We start from the raw sequence: 22863 nt of genomic DNA, 5'->3' as shown, positions 1-22863 counted from the left end.
AAAAAAAAACCTAACTGCAAAACAAACGAAGACTATATCAATTCAATAACCGCTTAACCGCCATTTGAATATGAAATATAACTTCGCCAAATGCAGATTTAACCGAACACACTACCTATACAAATCCAAGAATCAACGAAAATCTACATAAATCGATGAAAACAGCATGCACAAGGATTGAAAAGCCAGATTTGAAATCTCGCGGATCTGAGATTCGTGGAAGGTTAAAAGAAAAGAAAGAGAGAAAGAAAGAAAAAAATTATTCAGTTTGGGTTAAAAATAAGCGCGAAAGATTTGGGTTAGGGTTTTTGCTTTTTTGTTTTATGTGGAAAAAAAAAAAAGAGAGAGATTGTAGAGGGAACGTGGAGGGCGGCAAGAAACCAGAAGGTGAAAAAGCTTGGTTCGCGGTCGAGATTTAACTTTTCACAAGAAAGAAAGAAGATAGAGATAGAGGAAAAAAAAAAAAAGAAAAAAATTGAAAATGTTGCTGACGATATTTGGAAACAACTAGAAGACGAGTGGTTTTCTGGTGGGACCTGAGGATAAAAGAACCTATGAGAAACCACCACGTGGTTAACTGTGGGGACTGCCGTGGACACCCGAGACAACATTTGGATGAAGTGTCATTTACAGGACACGTGTGCTGAGATTTTATAATTAAAAAGTTAACAGCCTTCACACACTAGCAATTGTTATTGGTGGCAGAAGGTTTTACGTTTTAATCACGATCACTGCTCGGCCTGGACGAAGTCCATTCTTGTTTTCGGGGACTTTTTCTGCTCAAGTGGATTTGCCAAATTTTGCTTTTGGGCTTTTGATGACTATTTATAAATTATTTATAATTAAACAAAATATTTATTAAATTATATTAATTATTTTAAATATGATTTTTAACTTTAATTTATTATTTTAATTTTCATTGTTACTGTACATTCTAAATTATTTTTTATTCCAGACTTAGCTCCGAGCCAAATTTAATAATAGTCTCGTACCCATATTATTTATACTTAAATAATTGAGTTGAAAATTTTACATGCATTAATATTCCAGTTTAGATATGGTTCATATATTAGGTATTACTTTTTACTCAAGTTCCTAAAGATATGAATAATTTATTTTTAATTAAGTTCATATTCACATATTTCAAAATTTATAAATATTTTATATTCTTATATAGTCGAGTTCAAAATTTTACATGTATTACTAATCAAATTTTAATATGATTCGTATATTAAGTATTAATTTTTAATCAACCTCTGATAAGATATGAATAATTTAATTTTAATTAAGTTCATATATGAATACCTTATATTATTAAATAGTCGGGTTCAAGGTTTTACATGTATTGGTAATCAAGCTTTAATATGATTCATAAAGTAGGTATTAATTGTTAATGAAGTTCCAATAAGATATGAATAATTTATTTTTAATTAAGTTCATATTTGGATATATTTTATTATTAAATAGCCGAGTTCAAGGTTTTACAAGTATAAGTAATCGAGTTTGGATATGATTCATATATTAGGTATTAATTTTTAGTGAAGTTCCAATAAAATATGAATAATTTAATTTTAGTTAAGTTCATATTGGGAGAGCTTAAAATTTACAAATAACTTATATCATTAAATAGTCAAGTTTAAGATTTTACATGTATTAATAATCGAGCATGGATATGATTCATGTATTAGGTATTTAAATTTTACTCAAGCTCCAATAGGATATGAATACTTTAATTTTAGTTAAGTTCATATTCAGATATCTCGAAATTTACTAATATCTTATATTATTGAATAGTCGAGTTTAAAGTCTTGCATGTATTAATAATCGAGTTTTGATATGATCCATACATTAAGTATTGTTTTTTGGTGAAATTCCATTGTAGTTTGTGGTCTTGTGGTTTTGCTTTTCTACGTAATTTTTATATTATTAAGTAGTCGAGTTCAAAGTTTTATATGTACTAATAATTGAGTTTGAACACGATTCATATATTACGCATTAATTTTTAATCAAATTCAATAAGATAGTAATAATTTAATTTTAATTAAATTCATATTTTTATGCTTCATAATTTACATATATCTTATTGGTTATCATTTTTAAATAAATATTTGATCCACCTACGAAATTCCATTTACAAAAGAGAAGAGAGCCATTCAGTTGTATACGATAAATCCTTCATTCAATGCATGGGAGAAATATCCAACAATCACCGAGAGATGCTTTGAAACTGTTTTTTTTTTTTTTTTGTCTTAAAAAAATTTGTTAACAGAAGAGATGCTTTTGGGGCAGATTAGCAGAACCTTCACTGTTCTTAAAGGATTTTAACACTTTAAATTTTGGGTCAGGTGCACTGCATATGGGAAAGATTTGCTCATTAAAATGAAGAATCTAAAATTATGTTGAACAAGTACATTAAATTCTACATGAATACATGCATCTACCTTTGGCACTTAGTAAATATTTATGCCCAAAAGACAAACCAATACCAACCCAAGACCTCGTTACTTTATGTTGTTACTTCTCAATAAATTCGAAGTGCATGACAATTAATTCATTTTCCCTTTTGCATATATGTACATAATAAGATGGGTAACCTTCATTTATATTTTTTATGATTTTAAATTTTTTAATGATATTTTTATGATTTCTTTTTTCTCAATACTAAAATCAAAGACGGATCGAAAGTGGTGACGGGAATGACAATCGTCATCTCTTAATTATTATTTTATATACATAATTTAATATATATATATATATATATAGATCCATAATTTTACATGATTACCATTTAATTATTTCTTATGTAAATTTTTAAGTTCACGCAAAATTATGGATCCACACAAAATCTGAGATCCGCATAAACTTTTGGGTCCACCGCTGCATGAAATAATAATTGACATTGGGTCCACCACAACATGAAATAATAACTGACATTTTAATTAATAATAATTAATTAACCATGAGTTATAAAAAATTTAATCGAGTTTGATTGAATATAATAAAAAAATAAAAATTTATTTAATTTTTTTTAAGTATCTATGTGACATAAAATTAATATAAATAACAACATGTGTTTATATCATTTGTTGGTTGGTGTGAAATTTTTGGTAAGTAATTATTTGTTAGAATCAAAATTTGGCATTGTAGTGATGCAAGGTAATTTTGCCATATATAGATCCCATACGATTCCTAACTTACTAGCACCTCCTCTTTATATAACGAATCAAAGTATTAGTAAGGGTGTAGCAATGAGAAGTCAAAGTTCTATTTCTCTCTTCTTCCCATTCCTAACTTCCATAATCTTTCTGCTTGGTCTTTTGCCTGAGAGAAACATGTCTCAGAGACCCAACCGCCACCAAAGGAGGCCATCGCAAAGCGTTTTCCTGTCCTTCGAGGACCTGTCAACTCCCTTATCTGACAATGCAACAGCTAATATGCTTCCTGCACCACCCACCAACACAGCGCCACCTTCCCTGCCTGCTCGTGCCCTACCTCCTCCTCCTCCTCCGACTGCATCCCCGGCACCGGCGGAGACCAAGGAAAATGTAGCCAAAGACGACAAGAAACCCAAAAATGCTGCAAGTTGAATCATGCTATAAGAATAAATTAAGTATATGATCGGGTAGTCGTTTGGCTTTGTTTTTGTTTTTTGTGTTATGTTGATCCGTTGTACTACATTGAAAGAAGAAACTTGTTCATAAGTTTCATATATTCATGTTAAAATCAACCATTTTGATGTGGTTACAATGGAAAAATATCATTCTCTATCCTAATCTCCTCGATTCGAAGTTTAATTTTTATTTAGTTTTTCTTTCTTATATTTGATTAAAAAAATATACCCATTACAGTAAGTACGTGATCGATTACATAAATATCGTTACCATTATTAAATCTAGTTTCCATCGATTTGTCAATATGTTAAATACAATATTAAAACCATTACTTTACGATCATAAATAAATCGATCGATCAAAATTTAATAAATCAAAGATCGATCTTATTTTTATAGTTTACTTATACATTCGAGTTTTTAAATAGGTTGATAATTCAACCTCGAAATTGTTTGCTGCATTATTATTAACTTTTTAATTAATTAACTATTTTAATGAAGAAGAAGAATTTTAATTCTCAACTAATGCTTAATTTATCTGACTGATGAAATTTTCAATTCCAATGCCTCCTTTGGTACAATGTAATTGCCATGTGCATGTCATGTGACATGTGCCTTAGCCCTGTTTATGGCAAAGGGAACTCCCGACCCCGTGTCTGGTGCTGATGCAATCTACAAAACCTTTTTAAAATGCTCGACAATTTTAAGCCCTCCGTTGTCTTGTCCCAGCTTTGCCTACTTTTGATTTCCGAGGACTAAACTTTTTATCAAAAAAGTAAATAACCTGCCTTTTGTACCAACTTGTGCACCTAATTTTCCAGCTATTCTTTCCTATATTTGGGTAAACAAAGGCGACTTGCCTTAACTACTTTTATTTTGTCTTAAAGACACTTTTATTATCTTTAAATTTTTAAATTATCTCTAATTAATAATAAATAAAAAATATTTTTTTGTGAGATTTATTTATCACAATTTTTATAAAAATCTACAAAAAAGGGAAAAATTATATATTCATTCATAATAACAATAACAATAATAATAATAATAATAATAATAATTAGGTGTTTTAGTAATAAAATGCTTACTATTTTGTCTTTTGAGCAGAAAGGAAAAAGGAAGAGAACGCGTGGAAAAGAGCAGAATTTGGTTGCCAATTATGAAGAAATTTCAAATAAAGAAAATATGGTAAGAAGAGAGGAGGTAGCGTTGGATTGACGCAGAGAAAGGGGAGAGGGAGAGAATCTTTCAATGGGAGTGGAGCGGTGGACCCGACCCAGGTGTTCGTGACGATTTCCACATAGGCTTAGAGAGAAGGGTTTGCGCTTGCTTGATAGTAAGATACAGCGGTTGCCATTATTAGTTGAACACCTTAATAATATTCAACCATCGCAGCTTGGCTCAGAACAAAAGCCAAACCTTCACGACTACAAGTTAATTGAATATACACAATTTAATAATATTAATTTTATTTTCCTTCTATCAGTAGAAGCTTTCAATGCTTTATTTGAGATAAAAAGACTAGACTTTGTTAGAATTTTTGTTTGATTAATATTGAAAACATTTTTTTTATGAATGTTGCAACTTATTCATTTGAGATTTGTTTGATAAATCATTTAAAAAAATTTAATAATGTGTTTGAAAATTTAATTTTCAAAGTTATTTAATCAAATATTTTCCATATAAGACTACTAAAGATTTTTTGTAACTTTCAATTACTTAATGCATTTAGTTAATTTTATTTAATTATATTAAATTTTAGATATAATATCTAAAAACTTTTTAAATTATTTAAAAATTTTAAATAATTTCTTATTCTTTTATTATATACAATTAAACTCTTCTACTTTTATTTTGAGTTAAATAAATTTTTATTTTTATATTTTAAATAAAATAAGTTATTATATTTTATTTTGACTTACTCAAAATATCACTTATGATTATATATCACATGATGTTAACATTTAAATATTAACATATTATAATGAATGATGATGTCATATGATGATATGTTCATGTGACATTTTTCATTATCTTTATTAATGTTATATAAACATCACATGAGTATAAAATAACAAATAATAATAAATATTTATTTAAATTTAAATAAAAAAAGTTTAATTAAATATAATATAAGAATAAAAAGTTATTTAAATTTTTTTAAATAATTTAGAGACTTTTTCAAATACTATGTCTAAACTTTATTTTCTTTATTTTAACCATTTATTAGTTTTCTTATTAACTTTTAATAATCCAAAATACGTTTAAAAGTTTAACCAATATTTAATTTTTAGTATCATATCAAATAATTTTAATATCACAAGTTGATTTAAAATTTTTAAAACTGAAAATTCAATACTTGATTCTTTTAGTGTCAAAATTTTCAATTTATCAAACAACATTGATTAGTATTAAGTTTAAATTGTTTATTAATTATGAAATTTCAAGTTATCTCCAAATTAATAACAAATAATAGTAATTTATTATAATTTCAATATTTCATCTTATAAATATTTTATCGAAAGATCATATGAATACAATTAACAATTTTTATTTTTAATTTAACTCATCTGTACCTTTTTTTTAATCAATAAATAACTTATTCAGAAACAAATTTTAGACATAAAAAGTATTTTTTATTATCAATTTTTATCAAATGATTATTATGATATATAAAATAAGCAATGAGAAATAAAATTTATTTCAGACCATAAAAAAAGAGGAAGCCGCGAAATCAGCCTAGTGAAACGAAGCCGCCAATTTGCACAGCTCAAGCGCAGCCCGTGGTATATAGTGCTTAAGCATGATCACGACACAAAACCAAACAAAACGTGGCCAGTATAGACGTTACCCGACGTGGCAGCACCCAATTAGATGCAGAATGTTTCGTAGGCTAACTTAGCATACAATAAAACCAGGATATTAATTCTCCGCTGGGCAGAGTCACCGAAATAAAAGGACCTTTTAACATCCCCTTCCTTCCCCCTCGTCATCGGAGGAGCTTTCTTTCTCTCTACATTTTCTCCTCCTCTTCTTCCTCCGTCGATCGCGATCCCCTATCCTCGTTTCCAAACAAACCGAAAAGAGATGGTACTGTTTCTGCTGCGTCGTTTTGGTTTTAAATAATTTCTCCTTGAAATAATCTCTTGATTTTATTGTCTAATTTCTTAGAATCCTAGTGGATCGTCACTTTTTGTTGATTTTTCTTTACTAAATATGTTGTTTGATAGGTTGATTATCTCTTTATTGAAGCTTTGATGCTTGCAATATTTGTGGAATTTTCCTGCATCGACTCGACTGATTTTATCTGTTATTTCTTTAGTTTTTTTTTTGAGTTTCTAGATCTTAGGATTATAATCTGCAGTTTGTGGTTTGATGCTGTGGATTTTAATGATTTGATTTTATTTCTATGGAATTAGCTTTACTTAATTTGTGCTGAAATGGAACTGTCACTGATCTAGCTCCCAGCGTATATAGCCACTGGATTCTGCTGGATTTTCAGTTAATCTAATATGTTTTGATATCTGTTTTACGGTCATATGATTTTCAATTATTTTTGTTTCTTGGCTACTGATTTTAAAATTGTTTAATAATTAATATGTTGATTCAATCTGTCTGCGCATTTAATTTGGAGCCTTGTGATTTTTGTTTGTTGTTATTTCTGCCTCCATTCCCCTATTATTTTTTTTCCCAATTACAGGAAAAACAAACAAAAAAGTCTAGGAAATCTTGGTCTTTGTAATCCACGATTAAAATGTTGTTTGTCCAAACAGAAACCTATGGTGGGGAGCAATAAACTTTGACACTCCACGGCTGAGCCTAAACAGCTGTTTTATTTATTTTAATTAGGTTGTTCTCAAAACAATGTAAGAGTGAGCCCAATATGCTTCTGTATCCTAAAGCGATGTTGTTGCCACCCCGTGTTTTGCCAACATAGGAGGCAGCTGAAATAGATCGAGTTAGAATCTAGTGTTAAGGTTATTGAGTGCGCATTGTTGTTCTGTGTTGTTGTTCTCCACTTTGTTAGGGCCAAATTAAGCTGATTGAGGGAGAGAGAGACTATTTTGTGATGGTTTCATTTCGATTTTTCTTCTTTTTATCCCTTTTAGGAGAAATGTTGATGTTGCAGGTGGATCCAATTGATATAATGAAACATTGAAATTGCCTCAGATATTTGATGTTTGTCATGTGATGTTGTCTTATTCTCAGGCCAATGCAGCATCAGGAATGGCTGTGCACGATGAGTGCAAGTTGAAGTTTTTGGAGCTTAAGGCAAAAAGGACCTACCGCTTCATTGTTTTCAAAATTGAGGAGAAGCAGAAGCAAGTTATTGTTGAGAAGCTTGGTGACCCAGCCCAGAGCTATGAGGATTTTGCTAAAAGTCTTCCTGCTGATGAATGTCGATATGCTGTGTATGATTTTGATTTTCTAACGCCAGAGAATGTCCAAAAGAGCAGGATTTTTTTCATTGCATGGTACTGCAAGTTTCTTGATCTTCTGAACTGTCTTTACTGCCTGGTATTTTTGTTGTTGCCCTTTGTACTTATTACATTGTTGTCCTGTTAAGGTCTCCTGATACATCAAGGGTGAGGAGTAAGATGATATATGCTAGCTCCAAAGACAGATTCAAGAGAGAACTGGATGGAATTCAGGTGGAATTGCAAGCAACAGATCCAACTGAGATGGGTCTTGATGTTATCAAAAGCCGTGCTAGCTGAGTATGGAGCTTTTAGGCCTTGCAATGGGGGCTTCCTCCATTTGTCTTTTACTTGAGTGAAATGTTTATAGGTTGTGGAATGGTGAACTTGGATAATTATGACACAAATTTCCAAGCATTGCCATAGGCTTTTATTAGTCTCGAAGATAAACCTGTGCTTTCGGGTATATGTGATTTGTTATCTATAGAACTTATGTGTTGAGTGCCATTGTGTAGTCTTATCTCTTCAAGCTAATATGTAACTGTTTGTGAGGGGTTAGACAACACCTTTAGTTCATTTTCAAGTTTTTTGGAATATTGACCCCCGTCAATTTATTTTGGAGTGTTCAAAGGGCATGCTTTCATGGCTTCTGAGTCACTGAATTTTTGCCGTTCTGTATGACTCTAGATTGATGTGTTCGGAGAACCGATTATGGTTCTTGCAAACACATTTTGTACAAGTTCTCCATTTTACTCTATCAAACTTCTTGGATCCTGATGGAACTAAATCCATGTTCTTGCTTATTGGTAGACTGAATTTGTGAATTGACGTGGCTGAGGAGGCTTGGCATATAAAGGTAATTTGTCTACAGATCTTTACCAACAACTTTTGGCTGTTTTTTAGACAGTTGGCCAATGCTACTTGTTCTTTAGTAATGATGGTTATCACGTTCAACTATTTCTCTCGTTTGACTTGTTGAGTGTCGGTTGTTTGGTTGTGAACCTAGGTAAAGGATTGCTGTCGATATCTGTTTAGTTGCTTTTAGTCCTCAGGGTAAACCTGACCGTGGCAAAATGATTCTATTTTGGTCTAATGTTGTGATAGGACCCCGGGTTTTGGAATGAAGACAGAAAGTATTATGAATCGCGTAAAACTTTTAAAAGGATAGTGATACGGTAATGTTTGATATTTATCCCTGGTGCATCATGAGAGACTTGGGTGAAGTTAGTTTTGGATCTCCTCGAGGTTTAGACTTATGGGCTGCTTAATTTGGTGGAAACAGGGCTAACGATTGCTTTATTATGTTTGTTCTTTTTAAGTAAGAACTACATTTTCCCAATATTCATCTATGGACGTTTAGTGGGACTGTTTACATAATCCATGCCTGGGCCTTTAAATTCTTTCCAGAATCATGCGTATCTTACTGCAAAACCTGCCAGCATGACCACTTGCCTAACTGCCTAAGCCTAGGGCCGGATGTGATTGAGCCGAGCTTAGCTTCTATAGTGTCAACTCAACTAAAATAAACAAGGTCGTGCTCGACTCAATTATAAAAATTCAAGACTAGAGCTCGTTATTTGTGGGGATGCCAACGATGAAGGTACTCATTGATTTTGATGTATCTAAATCTAATTAGTAAATATAATACTCAAATGTTATAATTATTTAAATATTTTTAAAATTTATTATTTTAATTTGAACCTTAATATATATTTATTATTTGATAATTATCTAAACTTATTTAAAAACTTGAGTGCGTAAAAAAAATATTAAAATGCTCTTTATGAATATTTAATCATCAAAACAAAAATTTGTATTCGTATTCATATATAATAATATTTTTATTTTTATTTTATATATTTTTATTAATAATTAAATATATAAAAATATATAAATAATAAAATTTAAATTTAAATAATTAAAAATAAATATATCAAATATCAATTTAAATAACTAAAAATAAATATTCAAATAACAGCTTAAACAACATTACAAGATTAATTAACTAAATGAGTTTGTTATTAATTATATAAATTTAAAAAATAAAAAAATAACTAGGTTTCAAAAATTATTATAATCTTATAACTTTTTTAAGTATATATTTTTATAAATTTATATAAATAATGGTATATATATTATAATTACTAATTTTATAAGTTATAATTTTTGTAACGTTAATATAAAATAGAAAGTAAATATATTTATACATTTAAAATATATACACTAAAAGTATGGATATAATAATTATATTTTTTATAAATTAATATAATATATATAATATATGTATTAAAAGATATTATAAATTAATTAATAATAATAGTTTCATGAATTAATTTAATTAATAATATAAATTTATATTTAATTACATAAATTAAGAAAAATATAATCGAGTTCGAGTATTGAGTATCCGAACTAGATACGGGTAATAAAATCACTATTTGAATCCTACTCGAATCCAATTATAAAATACTCTAACTCTATATAATCGGCTGAGTATCTTGCAATAGGGTACTTATTGTTATCCCTAATTACTTGTAGTAAAAACTATTTGAATTGAGTGTTATAAAGCTTTAATTTGGTTCTGACTCTTTATTTGAGTAACTTTAACTTAATTTTACTATGAACAAAATGAATTGGAGTAGCTCACAAGTAAAGTGACTCGTTGGTACGTCTACACTAACCCACTACTATAGTGCAAAGGAGGAATGCTTTGTTGTTGAAGCTAAAATTTACGATGGACCCCAACACCAAGCAGGGTATATTTAGTCCATGGGCCAATGGTTTAATTTCTAGGCCGGATTTCGGAGACCATAAAGCAAAAACAAAGAGAAAAGCCAATATAATGGGGTCAACATTTTGGAATTGGGCCAGATTCTAGAGACCAGAAAAAAATATTTAATCTTCCCCAAACGGCGTCGTTACTGTTTCCTCCCTCACTTTGCTTTATGGATTGCTTTGGCAGACACACCAGAAGAAACGACCGCAATTGTCTCTCGTCTTCCTCATGAGCTGAAGCGCTCTCTCCCTAGAAACACATAAAAGGAAAAATGTCTTCCTCTACATGTTTCAAATGCTACCCTTGGTCTTACTCTTCATCCCCCCCTTTCTTCCAAAAAGCCACTTCGCATTTCTCCATCTCCTTCTCATCCACTCAACAAAACCAAACCCAGTTTCCTCTCTCCCACAATTTCACTCCCACTCAACTCATCGACACCCTCCGCCGCCAAAACGATGAATCCTCTGCTCTTCGCTTATTCGATTGGGCCTCAAGGCAGCCCAATTTCACCCCAAACTTATCCATCTACGAAGAACTCCTCACCAAGCTTGGAAAACACGGCTCCTTTGATTCTATGAAGCATATTCTACAACAAATGAAGCTCTCTGGCTGTGAACTTCGTAGAGGTACATTCCTGATTCTTGTCGAAATTTATGCCGATTTTGATTTGGACGATGAAATCCTTGACGTTGTTGAGTTGATGGAGAGTGAGTTTGGTTTAAAACCCGACACCCATTTTTATAATTTCCTTTTGAATGTTCTAGTGGATGGGAATAAGTTAAAGTTAGTAGAAGCTGCTCATAATGGAATGGTTAGTAGAGGGGTTAAGCCTGATGTTTCAACCTTTAACATTTTAATTAAGGCTTTATGTAATGCACATCAAATTAGGCCTGCCATTTTAATGATGGAAGAAATGCCTAGTCATGGATTAAGCCCTGATGAGAAAACGTTTACCACGATAATGCAAGGGTTTATTGATGAAGGTAATTTGGATGGTGCATTGAGGATTAGAGAACAAATGGTGGAAGCCAGACAAAAGGTTACTAATGTGACTGTGAACGTTTTGGTACATGGGTTTTGTAAGGAAGGTAGGATTGAGGAGGCGTTGGATTTTATACAGATAATGACGAATGAAGGGTTTTATCCAGATCAATTCACTTTCAATACACTGGTGAATGGTTTGTGCAAGGCAGGTTATGTTAAGCATGCTTTGGAGATCATGGATGCGATGCTTCAAGAAGGGTTTGATCCAGATATATTTACATACAACTCTTTGATTTCCGGATTGTGTAAAATTGGCGAGATTGAGGAGGCAGTGGAAATTTTAAACCAAATGATATCGAGGGATTGTTCGCCAAACACTGTTACGTATAATACCTTGATTAGCACCTTGTGTAAGGAGAACCAAGTTGAAGAAGCCACTCAACTTGCTTCTGTACTAACAAGTAAGGGAATTTTGCCTGATGTTTGCACCTTTAATTCTTTGATACAAGGTCTGTGCCTGACAAGAAATCATAGTATTGCTATGGAACTGTTTGAGGAGATGAAGAACAAAGGGTGCCAACCTGATGAATTTACCTACAATATGTTGATTGATAGCTTGTGCTGTAAAGGGAAACTAGAAGAAGCTTTAAGCCTGCTTAAAGAAATGGAGTCAAGTGGCTGCGCTCGGAATGTTATTACTTATAATACTTTGATTGATGGATTCTGCAAAAACAGGAGGATTCAAGATGCAGAGGAAATCTTTGATGAGATGGAAATTCAAGGGGTTTCTAGAAATTCAGTGACCTATAACACCCTCATTGATGGTCTCTGCAAGAGCAGGAGGCTGGAGGAGGCTGCTCAGCTCATGGACCAGATGCTAATGGACGGATTGAAGCCTGACAAGTTCACGTACAATTCTCTGCTTACATACTTTTGCAGGGCTGGGGATATTAAAAAGGCGGCAGATATTGTCCAAACCATGACTTCAAATGGGTGTGAACCAGATATTGTCACCTACGGAACCCTGATTGGAGGCCTTTGTAAGGCAGGGAGAATAGATGTTGCAACTAGACTCCTTAGAACTGTTCAGATGAAAGGGATGGTTTTGACCCCACATGCTTATAACCCTGTTATTCAAGCACTATTTAGACGGAAGAGAGCCAATGAAGCTATGAGGCTCTATAGAGAGATGTTGGAGAAGGGTGATCCTCCAGATGCCATTTCGTATAAGATAGTATTTCGTGGCCTTTGCAATGGTGGAGGACCAATTGGAGAAGCTGTTGATTTTGTAGTCGAGATGATTGAGAAAGGATTTTTACCTGAATTCTCATCATTCTACATGCTGGCTGAAGGACTTTGTTCATTATCTATGGAGGATACCTTAGTAAAGCTCATTGATATGGTAATGGAGAAAGCAAACTGCTCAGACAGCGAGGTTTCCATGATAAGGGGTTTCCTTAGGATTCATAAATTTCAAGATGCTTTGGCCATTCTTGGAAACATACTGGACAGCAAAAAGCCGAAGAAATCTTTCTGGTCCAGATGAAATTTTTCCCCGCTAACTGGTAGCAAATGCAGAAGCCTCATTGTTGATTATATGAAGTTGGCGTTCAATGTTATTTCAAGTGCAAGTGCATATCCTTTTGCTGATGGACAAGAATAATCACAACTTTGACAGAAATTCTGGAGGATGAATTGCTTGTATTCAGGCTTATATCAGTGCATTATGGTACCCTTTGCTTTCTTTTTTCTAGCGCGGAGGAGCAGATTTCCTCTTCTACCTTTAATTTCTCAGGCACAGACGCATTGTTCTAATCGACCAGCATGTTTCACCGCGCAGATACATTACCCTCTCACCAGAACAGGAATATTTATCTTCTTCTTGACCATGTTATAAAGCAATGTTTAGGATTCTAGTACAGAGGGCATGTTGCTCTAGGCATTAATCGCTTTTGTTTTCCCTTGTACTGTCTGTAATTTGAGAAATTTACCAGGTGAGATATGCATATTGTACTCTTCAACAACTAGTGTAAAGCTGATTTGCTGCAAGAATGGCCAAAATTTCCATATGAAATTCACCTCATCTTAGCTCTTACTACCATTTCCAATTGCGGAAGGGATGCAGGCAGAAACCCAAAGACATAACCATGAATCCATTGGGTAGTTATGTTTTGTTGCAAGAGACCATCATTTTAATAATAAACAAATGCTTGAATTTGTAACCAAAGTTGTCCCCATGTGCATCATGACGCTGGACACCCAATCAAAGAAAAGAAAAATTCGTCGTGTTCTGCTGCCATCGCCGTCCGTTTTAGCATCGGATGTCATCACCGTCGATTCATTCGAAGACTTTTGATTCCTTTCGGAAAGATGCGAAACCAAATTTGTCATAAGAATATTCAGAATCCTTCAACTTTTGCCTTCCTTTTCGTACAGTTCCTAACCAACCGAACGGGCCCTCAGCCAATTACATTAATTTAAAACTCTCCGAGCTGTTTCCATATGTCCTTAACTCCTCAAGCTTCAAGCCGGCACTCTCCCCATTTCTTTTGACCGCACTCTCTTGGATTCTCTCTCGAATTCTAGGGGTTTAAATCGCCTGGAGAAAAATTAGAAGTTAATGGCAATCGAATCGATGGATACTCACGACGAGGAGGCGCCACTGGTTGCTGGTATTTCGCAAAGTGAGACTCCGAAAACCCGAACGAGAGATGTTCATATTTTGAGCGGTGCCTTCTTGTTGGTCTTCCTTGCTTATGGTGCTGCTCAGAATTTGGAGACTACTGTTAATGCTGTGAGTTTCTCCTACTCCTTCCATTGTTATTCAATCGATTGAATTTTCTTCCACCTGTTTGGTTGCTGAGAAAACTGACTGCAATGAAATTCCCAAAAGTTTAGTAGACTTTTATAGTTTTCCATGATTATAAAAATTTTGAAGTTCGAATTTTTCTCCTTTTTTTCTTTTGGTTTTAGGAAGGAAACTTGGGAACGGTGTCGCTCGGGATACTGTATGTATCTTTTGCGTTCTTCTCGTTGTTTGCATCGTTGGTGGTTCGAGTACTGGGGTCGAAGAATGCTGTGGTTCTGGGGACTACTGGTTATTGGTTGTACATAGCTGCAAATTTGAAGCCTACATGGTAATCACTGTTTGTTCTCTCACTTTGGTGGTATAAACCGAAACTAAAAGTTAGTTGTTTTTCAGTTTTTGAATGTTATTGTTGAAATGAACAACTGAATCTTGTGAATTTTTTGTTTTAATACATGCAATACTCGATAAATCATGTTTGTTCAAATCCCACTTTAATTTTATTCATTGTTTGTATTCTCATGTTTCCATACCATGTATTAATCGTGTTCTGATGAAACTTTGGAATTGAACATCAATTTAACTTATTGTTGTAGGTATACCATGGTACCGGTTTCTGTGTACCTTGGTTTTGCGGCTTCAATAATATGGGTCGGGGAGGTATGTGTAGGTTTTAGAGTCATTAAGTTTATTTTATCTTTCTTTCTTAATGATGGTATTGATAGATTTTCAATCCTTAAACCATTTTGGTTTATCAGGGGACATATCTTACTTCCATTGCACGCAGTCATGCCAGAGATACCAACTTACATGAAGCAACCGTGATTGGTAACTTCAATGGGGAATTTTGGGCAATGTTTGCTCTTCACCAGGTGACCATAGATCTCTGCTGTGACTGTCTAATTATTTTTCACTTCTGTTAGTCAGAATAACTCTCATTGTTGAATAGCTCTAAATTGCTATGATGAGGTTGTAAATATTAATTCTTTTACCCCAATTTGATTTTCCTAAAATTTGCAGTTTGTTGGAAATCTTATTACGCTTGCAGTGTTGCAAAATGGAGCGGTATGTGTTGCCTCTGGTTACTCTATGAAAAATTCTTTTTCCTTATCTGTTTTATTTACCAAAAGATTTTATAATACCTTTGTGGTCTGGAAGATGGTGTTCTGTGTAATATAGGGGTGGAAAAAGCATTCCAGCATTGGCTAATTGCTCCCGGATATGCCTGATCTTTTACTTACCTCCAAACTTCTCTTTGAAGAACTGATTCATTCTTTACATAATTATGCAGACACCACCTCTTCCAATGTCCCAAAACAAAAACGTCAAGCAACATGGGATTTGATTCAGTCATAATATTTGATGGCATGGATCTTTTGGCTTGGGTTTATAGTTTTCTTTCCTTTTTAAAATGTTTAGCAGCTGCTGATAAGTTATTCTTAAACTGTAGGAAGGAAGTTCCGGCAACACAACTTTGCTGTTCATCGTGTTTCTTTGTAGTATGACATTAGGTACCATACTTATGTGTTTCCTATGTAAAATTAATGACAAAGAAGAGAAGGTATCAGCAGATTCTTCTGTCAGTTTTTCTTCTGCTGTGGTATCTCGGTTGAAGTCAGTTATCACTCCTTTGCTTGACATACGGATGCTGTTGATCATTCCTCTTATTGCTTATTCAGGATTGCAGCAAGCATTTGTATGGTATTGCATTTTGAGGCCATTACTGCAATTTGTTCCAAGCTATGCCTTCTTTAGGAGAAAGAATTCTATCTATCTTCGTAATAAGAGATATTTTTGCAATTTTAGGGCTGATTACACCAAGGATGTTGTGAACCCAATTCTTGGAGAGGCTGGAGTGGGTGGTGCAATGGCAGTTTATGGGGCTTTGGATGCAATTGTAAGTACTTAAAGTTGAGAAATGATTAGTTATTAGTAATTAGTTTTACTTGACAAGAAATAGTGTGCGAAACAATCAACTTTTGCACTTAAGCTTAGTGAAAAATATATAAATTCTCAAAATCTCATGATCGTTTTTGTCAACACTCTTCACTATAGGACTATAGCTATGTTTTTCGCTCTGATAGATATAATCATCCATTTGCCTCCATTAAGAGAACATTTCACTTATTCAAGTAAGTTTTCTTCATATATATGGCGGCGCTCACTTTAGTCTTACAAAGTCTGGTAAAATCTTGATATCCATGCACTCATTAAGCACAGAATTATTGTGGAATCCTGAATAAAACATATTGGTATAAAGCACGTTGGATGCTTTATTGTCTACTCTTATCTTGTTGGTAAAACTTGTGTTAGTGTTCACTGGCGGCTGGTCGACTCACTTCTGGTCTCAAGTCAATAACTTTCATAGTTTGCGGGGGAGCTTTTTTTCAGGCAGTGATATTCCTCTGGCTTTTGCTAAAATACAGGTTAGTGCAATGCATTCTTATAAAGCTTTTTATATTTAACTTCCATTGATTTTTGTTTTCTGTTCTACCCAATCCTGGTTATTTTCCATGATTTAGCGCAACGAGTGGAGTGCTTGGCATAGTATACCCGCTTCTCATGGCAGCTTTACTGGGCATTGGTGATGGCGTATTGAATACACAGCTTAGTGCTTTGCTTGCTCTACTTTTTAAGCATGACACGGTAGGGTAATATTTGGTCTAAACTTCTCAATATCTTCAGAACTTTCCTTAAGCGTCAAGCTATCGGTTTGGCCAAAAACTCAGTCCATAATTCAAATCTCTAATCACAAATGAATATATTGAATTCCGAGAACAGGAAGGAGCATTTGCACAGCTCAAGGTGTGGCAGAGTTCCGCCATTGCAGTTGTGTTCTTTTTGAGCCCGGCTATCACATTGCAGACAATGGTGATGATCATGCTTGTCGCAATTATCGTTTCATTGGTTTCGTTCCTATTCCTTACTGTAAAGGTAGAGAAAGCATTCTCTTAGCCCCAGCTCGGTGATATTTCCACCAGCTATGGAGTAATCAATGCATGTTTCTTCAAGAATGAGAAAACTTCATATCAGCTGTGCTTGTAATTGTAATATCCAGTCCGATTCCAAGTCTAGTTTCCGATATTAATTTATAGTTCTGAAATGCAAGTGCAGTGTTAAATTATTTTCCAGTTTTGGAGAACTAGACTCGAACCATGGAACTGCTTTCCTGTTATATCCTGACGTGTATGTTTTCTCCCTTGGTCATGGAGTTGTTCTCCTGTCTCCAACCAAACCCCAAAACCGAACGGTAACCCCGAAAACAAAAGCACAAAAGCTCGATCTCGTAAGTCAAAACATTCTTGGAGTTGGTCTCTTTCATCTTCTCCACACGTTTCACCCAATGAAACCCTGCCAATCCCAACTAGAAAGTAGTTGGAAGTTAGGTCCCCTCTCTATCTCCCGACTCTCTTTTCCTTTATAAAAACCCATTTTAGCCTGTAACAGTGCTTCCATAGTCTCTTTCAAATATGCTGCTCGCCCTTTTCACATCCCTGCTTCATCGCCTCTCCCTACGGTGGCCAGTGCTACTCTACGCTGCCACGTGGACCGTTCTCTTAACGGCGGTGGTGGCGATCGCATCGTTCTCGCCGGAGGTTGCGTTTGTCTCCGCCATATCTCAGTCATCCGCGTTTTCGAAAGAGTGCGGGATAGAGGGGTCCGTTGTAGTTCCGACGGACGTGCCGGGAGCGAAACTGTGCCTGCCGGATCACCTTGTACGTAGGTCCAAAATTGACTGGATCGTGCCCCCGGTTTTCGCTGCTGTCGTCGTTACTGGGTCGGCTTGGGTGGTCCGTGGCATGGGCTTGTGGGAATTCGACGAGACCCATTAATTTTGGCTTATTTAGGTTCGCTTAACACAGTTACAGTTCACATCTTTTTGCCTTTGTACTTAATGATAGAAATAAGTAATTCGGATGAATTGCAAATTGGAGTAATATCAAGAAATATGCAAAGGATTTTATTCCTAGGAAACATGAAAATGAACAAATGCATGAAGCTTTTTATTTCTACTATAATTCATGCTTCAACATAGTGATAATCATCCCACCCATGCCAAGGTGGAGAACCCGTATTACTACTAAATAAATTTAGAATGGCAAACTTTAAACACCAGGAGACCAAGGAATAGGGCAACCGTAACTGTTCCAACGTATAGGAATAGGACAACCTAGGCTTCTTCTGTCTTGATTGAGCTGCTGGTTTGATCAAAGTTTTAACACAGAGTGAATCAATTGGTTGCTGAAGTCCCATAGTTGCTTCGCCAACGCTTCGTCTCTAGCATATGAACTTGGTGTCATCTCATTGCAGTCCGCAAAGTACTTCCCCGTCACTCCCTTCAGGCTTGGGTGGAGCACGACGTAGCAGGTTGTAGCTGCCCCCTGAAAACCAGGAGAAGAAATCAGTTGAAGATTGTTTCATTTTGATGTAGGAAATCCATTCCACGGATGGATGCAGGAAGAAATTACCTGGGGTACATTCTTCCAGAGGAAGAAACTGAAGAACTTCAAGATATCTGCACAAGAAGCCCGTAACAGAGTAAGGTAAGTGGTTAAAGAAGTAGTGTTATACAGTTAAAAGAGTTTTGTCTTTCGGAGTGTAAACATACTCATTAAAATTGCAGAGTGCCTGAAGAGAGGCGTCATAATCAATCCTGGGTGCACCGAATTGACTGTGATGTTCACACCTTCCTCCTACACAACAGTTCAAGCTTAGATGTTCACCAACTTTGTAGCCTAATTAATGGTCATTTATTGTATCGAGTAATTAATCTAGGACCATCAACTTTTTGCCGGTTTTGGTTTAAAAATAAAACATGGTATGAGTTTCCTGACACAGAGGTGGGGTTTAAACTGTAGGATCACTTTCTACCTGCAATCGACGAGAGAGTTCATTGGCATGTAATATGTTTGCTAATTTCGACTGCCCATATGCTTTTTTGTCATTGTAACTGAAAGTAAAAAACAAAAAAAAAAACAGAACAATCATTAGCTGATTATGGAAAGAAAAGCTTTAGCAAAATTCATAGAATAAATCTATATTATTGAAAATGTTTTAACATACCCAGATTTCTCACTGATCTTATCAAATAGGATCCCATTTTCATAACAGTGGCTGTGGGCTATTGATGACAAGATAACAATCCTCCCCTGAATACCAGTAGCTTTAGCTGTGTTCTTCATATTGTCTAACAGAAGGTTTGTTAAGAGGAAGTGCCCTGGAAAAGTAAATGCAATCAAAACAAAAAAAGGCATTAAGGATAATCTTGGATTACTGAAATGAATGTATGATTAGTGTAATTTATTAGTGCCCACCAATATGATTAGTTGCAAACTGCACCTCAATTCCATCTTGAGAAAGCTGAAAGGGACAGAACATGATCCCAGCATTGTTTCTGAGAGGCATTGTAAAATCTTGTTACTGATTCCTTAAAACCAACAAATAAATGAAATTTAAAAGTATGGGTGTGCATGGCTTTAAGAGAGAGAGAAAGAGAGAGATTACATTAAGATATTGAGAGGAAGATTAAGAGCGAGGAAATTGTCAGCGAATGCTCTAATAGACTTGATAGAGCAAAGATCGAGCTCCAGAACATCTATACGGACGGTTTCATCCTCTGTTAGGATACTTTTCTTTGCTTCATTGGCAGCTTTCAAGTTCCGGGCAGCAATGACGACATGGACTTTGCGAAGAGCCAATACCCTTGAAGTCTCCAGCCCAATTCCACTCGCTCCACCTGCATTTACAAAACCCTTTTAACAATTACACTTTTTCTATGTTTTTATGAATTATCTGGTTTTAAATGTTGAATCATATTGATATCCCAATGAGATGGCTTCAAGGTCTTTGCAAGTAACAGGAGACAACTTGTGACTGTAACAGACTCTTGGCAGATGAAAAACGATGGTGAAAAGGCCAAAAGAACAGGGAAAGAAATGATAAACAAGGGAAAGTTACAGAGGATACTTGGACTGCTTAAGTTCAGAGTCACTGTAACATAGAACATGCAGATGTTGGAAGTTTAAACAACATGTCATTTGTTGGAAGTGATAGGTGAAGTGACGTTGGACGACAGGGTGAAGCCAGGATATGCAACTTCTCATGAGCAAAAGTCAAAGCAAAAATGTAAGAAATATCGTAGTACAAACTGAGAGGCAAAGAAATGCTGATAAAGTCATAAACCCAGTTCACACAAGATTAAAAACAATGCAAATAAGGTTGCAAAAGTCAGTTCCCGAAGAAGAACAAACGCTTTGCGTTCAAATGGTTATGTAAAAGATATGAATTGTACATTAATGAAACTGTACTTTTCTCGTTGTAGTATTATTATTTTCATCTTTCCCTACCAAAAAAACAAAAGCCTATAGCTAAGCCTAAGAGTACCAGGCTACCAGCAAATGGCAAAAAGTAACAGGAAAGGCAAATGCATGAAACTTGTACTGGTCAGGTTGCTTCCATTAAAAGGAAAACGTTGGAGCTGACCGGTTATTATAGCAGTTAGGTTGCTTCCATCAATTCCCTCGGTAACCTTTCCGCAGTGGAAGCTGAACCAAAGCCGCTTGGTCCTGGCCACCCTGTCACCAACGAGAAGATCCCAACCATTGTTTCAACTAATTCAAAAAACCACTCAAAAAAGGGCGCAATACCAAGCTCCGAAACTTTGAGACCCGATGAGCAATACGATTAACTGACGAGACAGAGACAAAGGAGGAAAGATTCTCTTTGTTTCCTCAGCTAAGAGGGGAGGAAAAAAAACAAAAAGTAAGAACAAAGAATGATGAAAAACAAAGATGAGACGACGAACATTGACTAAAAAGGGGAAGGAGTGCATGAGTATTTATGGGTTCGGCCATGTGTAGGTGGTCAGTGTTGCTTCTGGGTACTTACGAGGCTGTAATAAATCTTTGTCGGTGGAGAGCAGTTAATACTCTCAACGACCCATCAACTATACCCATCCATGGCAGGCTGGGTACATGCTACTTTCCAAGTTTATGCCCCTTTCGTCTCCAAGCAAATAATTTGGATACATTTTCTTTTTCAATTTTCTTGCTAATTGTACCCAAAAGGAGAAATGTTTAATACTTAATTCAAGTGATAAAAGATCTCGTAAGCAATTACGAATTTAAAATTTTACATGATAAGTGGTTAAAATGTAATTATACAAAATTATTTATCGAATTAATAATTTAATTTAAATTTAAATTAATTATTTTTTAATTAAAATTAAACTAAAACATAATATTTTATTAAAAACTTAAAAGCTACGTGGTGGTGGCCGCCATGTTAGCTCTGCCCCTATTTGTAAGTTATTCGAAATTTAAAAAGGTTTACATTTGGCATACTATTGTTGTATAATATTTATATAATATCACAACATTTTATAAATTTTTTAAATAATGGATATTTATTTTTATAGTTTTCAACTATTAAATTTATTTTTTAACAATATTGTAATATTTAATTCATTAATAGTATATAAAATCTAAATTATATATTAATAGTACATCGAATATAAATATAAATTTAAATATTGATATTAGATCGTCTTGTAAAAGATAATGTTATTACTACTTTTTGTATAAAACATTAAGTTAATATGAATTTATTTGATAAATAATTATTGAGTGTCAAGTTTCTATAGGCCATAGATGCATGCACCCTTTTTCTACCTTAACCATGAAGAAATAAATTGTCCATTTGGCTTGACAATTAAAGCACCCTAATGCACCTTTATTAACCTTTCATTATTTCAGTTATGATTCATTCAAAACCTTTTCCATTTATTTTTCCTTTATTGGGTTGGAAGTTAGGGTTTAATATTCAGCTTTAGAAATCACTTTATTTTTTTATGAAGGGGTTTCTCAAGTTTTCTTGCTTAATTAAAGTTTGTTTGTTCACACCAAACATCATTAATTTTATAATTCAATGTATATATATAACTTAAATAAATGGCCACCTTAGCCGCTATCTCCGAAATTCTTTAGAAAAGAAAAATTATTTCAAAGTTTTTATTCTAAATTATTTTTATTAATATATAACAAAAAAAAACCCGAATATTGATCTTGAAATAAAATAGATTTAAATGGGAAAATATCTTAAAATAAAAAATGGATTTGGAATAATAAAATCAAAATTAGATCATTTTTTTGGGATTGGGAGTAGGGGCTATTTATATTGGGAGTGTACATTCTTTAAGAGTTATTGATGAAATATGTACTCATTACTATAAATATATAATTTTTGGGAAGAGGAAAACGATTGTACTAAGAAT

At 34.0% G+C, this 22863-nt stretch overlaps 5 protein-coding genes across 6 annotated transcripts; 4 read left to right on the top strand and 1 right to left on the bottom strand.

Annotated features, from left to right (window-relative positions):
* Positions 1-6537: 6537 nt before the first annotated feature.
* On the top strand, positions 6538-8812 carry LOC110420291 (actin-depolymerizing factor 2-like). 2 transcript variants are annotated; one of them, XM_089784199.1, is made up of 3 exons: positions 6538-6697; positions 7817-8082; positions 8175-8812. In XM_089784199.1, the coding sequence occupies exons 1-3, from the start codon at positions 6695-6697 to the stop codon at positions 8323-8325; spliced, it is 420 nt and encodes a 139-aa protein (XP_089640325.1). In that variant the 5' UTR covers positions 6538-6694; the 3' UTR covers positions 8326-8812. The 2 variants fall into 2 exon arrangements, with proteins under 2 accessions (XP_089640325.1, XP_021289227.1); XM_021433552.2 differs by lacking the exon at positions 6538-6697 and having other exon boundaries at positions 7798-8082.
* Positions 8813-10984: 2172 nt separating this feature from the next.
* MEE40 (Pentatricopeptide repeat (PPR) superfamily protein) lies at positions 10985-13838 on the top strand. Its single transcript, XM_021434381.2, has one exon. The coding sequence runs from the start codon at positions 11073-11075 to the stop codon at positions 13329-13331; it is 2259 nt and encodes a 752-aa protein (XP_021290056.1). The 5' UTR covers positions 10985-11072; the 3' UTR covers positions 13332-13838.
* A 335-nt stretch (positions 13839-14173) lies between these two features.
* Positions 14174-17699, top strand: LOC110420951 (Major facilitator superfamily protein). Its single transcript, XM_021434382.2, has 10 exons — positions 14174-14579; positions 14759-14922; positions 15188-15251; positions 15350-15463; positions 15612-15656; positions 16042-16292; positions 16398-16488; positions 16905-17017; positions 17114-17237; positions 17373-17699. The coding sequence occupies exons 1-10, from the start codon at positions 14406-14408 to the stop codon at positions 17544-17546; spliced, it is 1314 nt and encodes a 437-aa protein (XP_021290057.1). The 5' UTR covers positions 14174-14405; the 3' UTR covers positions 17547-17699.
* A 113-nt stretch (positions 17700-17812) lies between these two features.
* On the top strand, positions 17813-18600 carry LOC110420953 (forkhead box protein G1). Its single transcript, XM_021434385.1, has one exon. It carries the CDS (start codon positions 18062-18064, stop codon positions 18422-18424), a length of 363 nt encoding a protein of 120 aa, XP_021290060.1. The 5' UTR covers positions 17813-18061; the 3' UTR covers positions 18425-18600.
* Positions 18527-21408, bottom strand: LOC110420952 (NAD(P)-binding Rossmann-fold superfamily protein). Its single transcript, XM_021434383.2, has 8 exons — positions 21075-21408; positions 20097-20328; positions 19907-19986; positions 19656-19809; positions 19464-19542; positions 19201-19285; positions 19061-19107; positions 18527-18973 (listed from the first exon to the last, which is right to left on the bottom strand). The coding sequence occupies exons 3-8, from the start codon at positions 19968-19970 to the stop codon at positions 18800-18802; spliced, it is 603 nt and encodes a 200-aa protein (XP_021290058.2). The 5' UTR covers positions 19971-19986; positions 20097-20328; positions 21075-21408; the 3' UTR covers positions 18527-18799.
* Positions 21409-22863: the final 1455 nt, after the last annotated feature.

The sequence above is a fragment of the Theobroma umbraticum genome, unplaced genomic scaffold (assembly GCF_002168275.2).
Source record: "Theobroma umbraticum cultivar Fairchild unplaced genomic scaffold, ASM216827v3 scaffold_86.0, whole genome shotgun sequence".
In the NCBI taxonomy this organism is placed as follows: domain Eukaryota; kingdom Viridiplantae; phylum Streptophyta; class Magnoliopsida; order Malvales; family Malvaceae; genus Theobroma; species Theobroma umbraticum.
This window is presented reverse-complemented; position numbering and strand designations above follow the sequence as displayed.

Excerpts from the sequence above, each read along its gene's own strand:
- LOC110420291 (XM_021433552.2), top strand. The coding sequence starts at position 7,799 with ATGTTGTCTTATTCTCAGGCCAATGCAGCATCAGGAATGGCTGTGCAC. Across the intron at positions 8,083-8,174 it reads AGGATTTTTTTCATTGCATG|GTCTCCTGATACATCAAGGG; the intron begins GTACTGCAAGTT and ends TGTCCTGTTAAG.
- MEE40 (XM_021434381.2), top strand. The coding sequence starts at position 11,073 with ATGTCTTCCTCTACATGTTTCAAATGCTACCCTTGGTCTTACTCTTCA.
- LOC110420951 (XM_021434382.2), top strand. The coding sequence starts at position 14,406 with ATGGCAATCGAATCGATGGATACTCACGACGAGGAGGCGCCACTGGTT. Across the intron at positions 15,252-15,349 it reads CAATAATATGGGTCGGGGAG|GGGACATATCTTACTTCCAT; the intron begins GTATGTGTAGGT and ends TTGGTTTATCAG. Across the intron at positions 17,018-17,113 it reads TGGCTTTTGCTAAAATACAG|CGCAACGAGTGGAGTGCTTG; the intron begins GTTAGTGCAATG and ends TCCATGATTTAG.
- LOC110420953 (XM_021434385.1), top strand. The coding sequence starts at position 18,062 with ATGCTGCTCGCCCTTTTCACATCCCTGCTTCATCGCCTCTCCCTACGG.
- LOC110420952 (XM_021434383.2), bottom strand. The coding sequence starts at position 19,970 with ATGTTCTGTCCCTTTCAGCTTTCTCAAGATGGAATTGAGGTGCAGTTT. Across the intron at positions 19,810-19,906 it reads GTTTGCAACTAATCATATTG|GGCACTTCCTCTTAACAAAC; the intron begins GTGGGCACTAAT and ends TTACTTTTCCAG. Across the intron at positions 18,974-19,060 it reads TCTGGAAGAATGTACCCCAG|GGGGCAGCTACAACCTGCTA; the intron begins GTAATTTCTTCC and ends CCTGGTTTTCAG.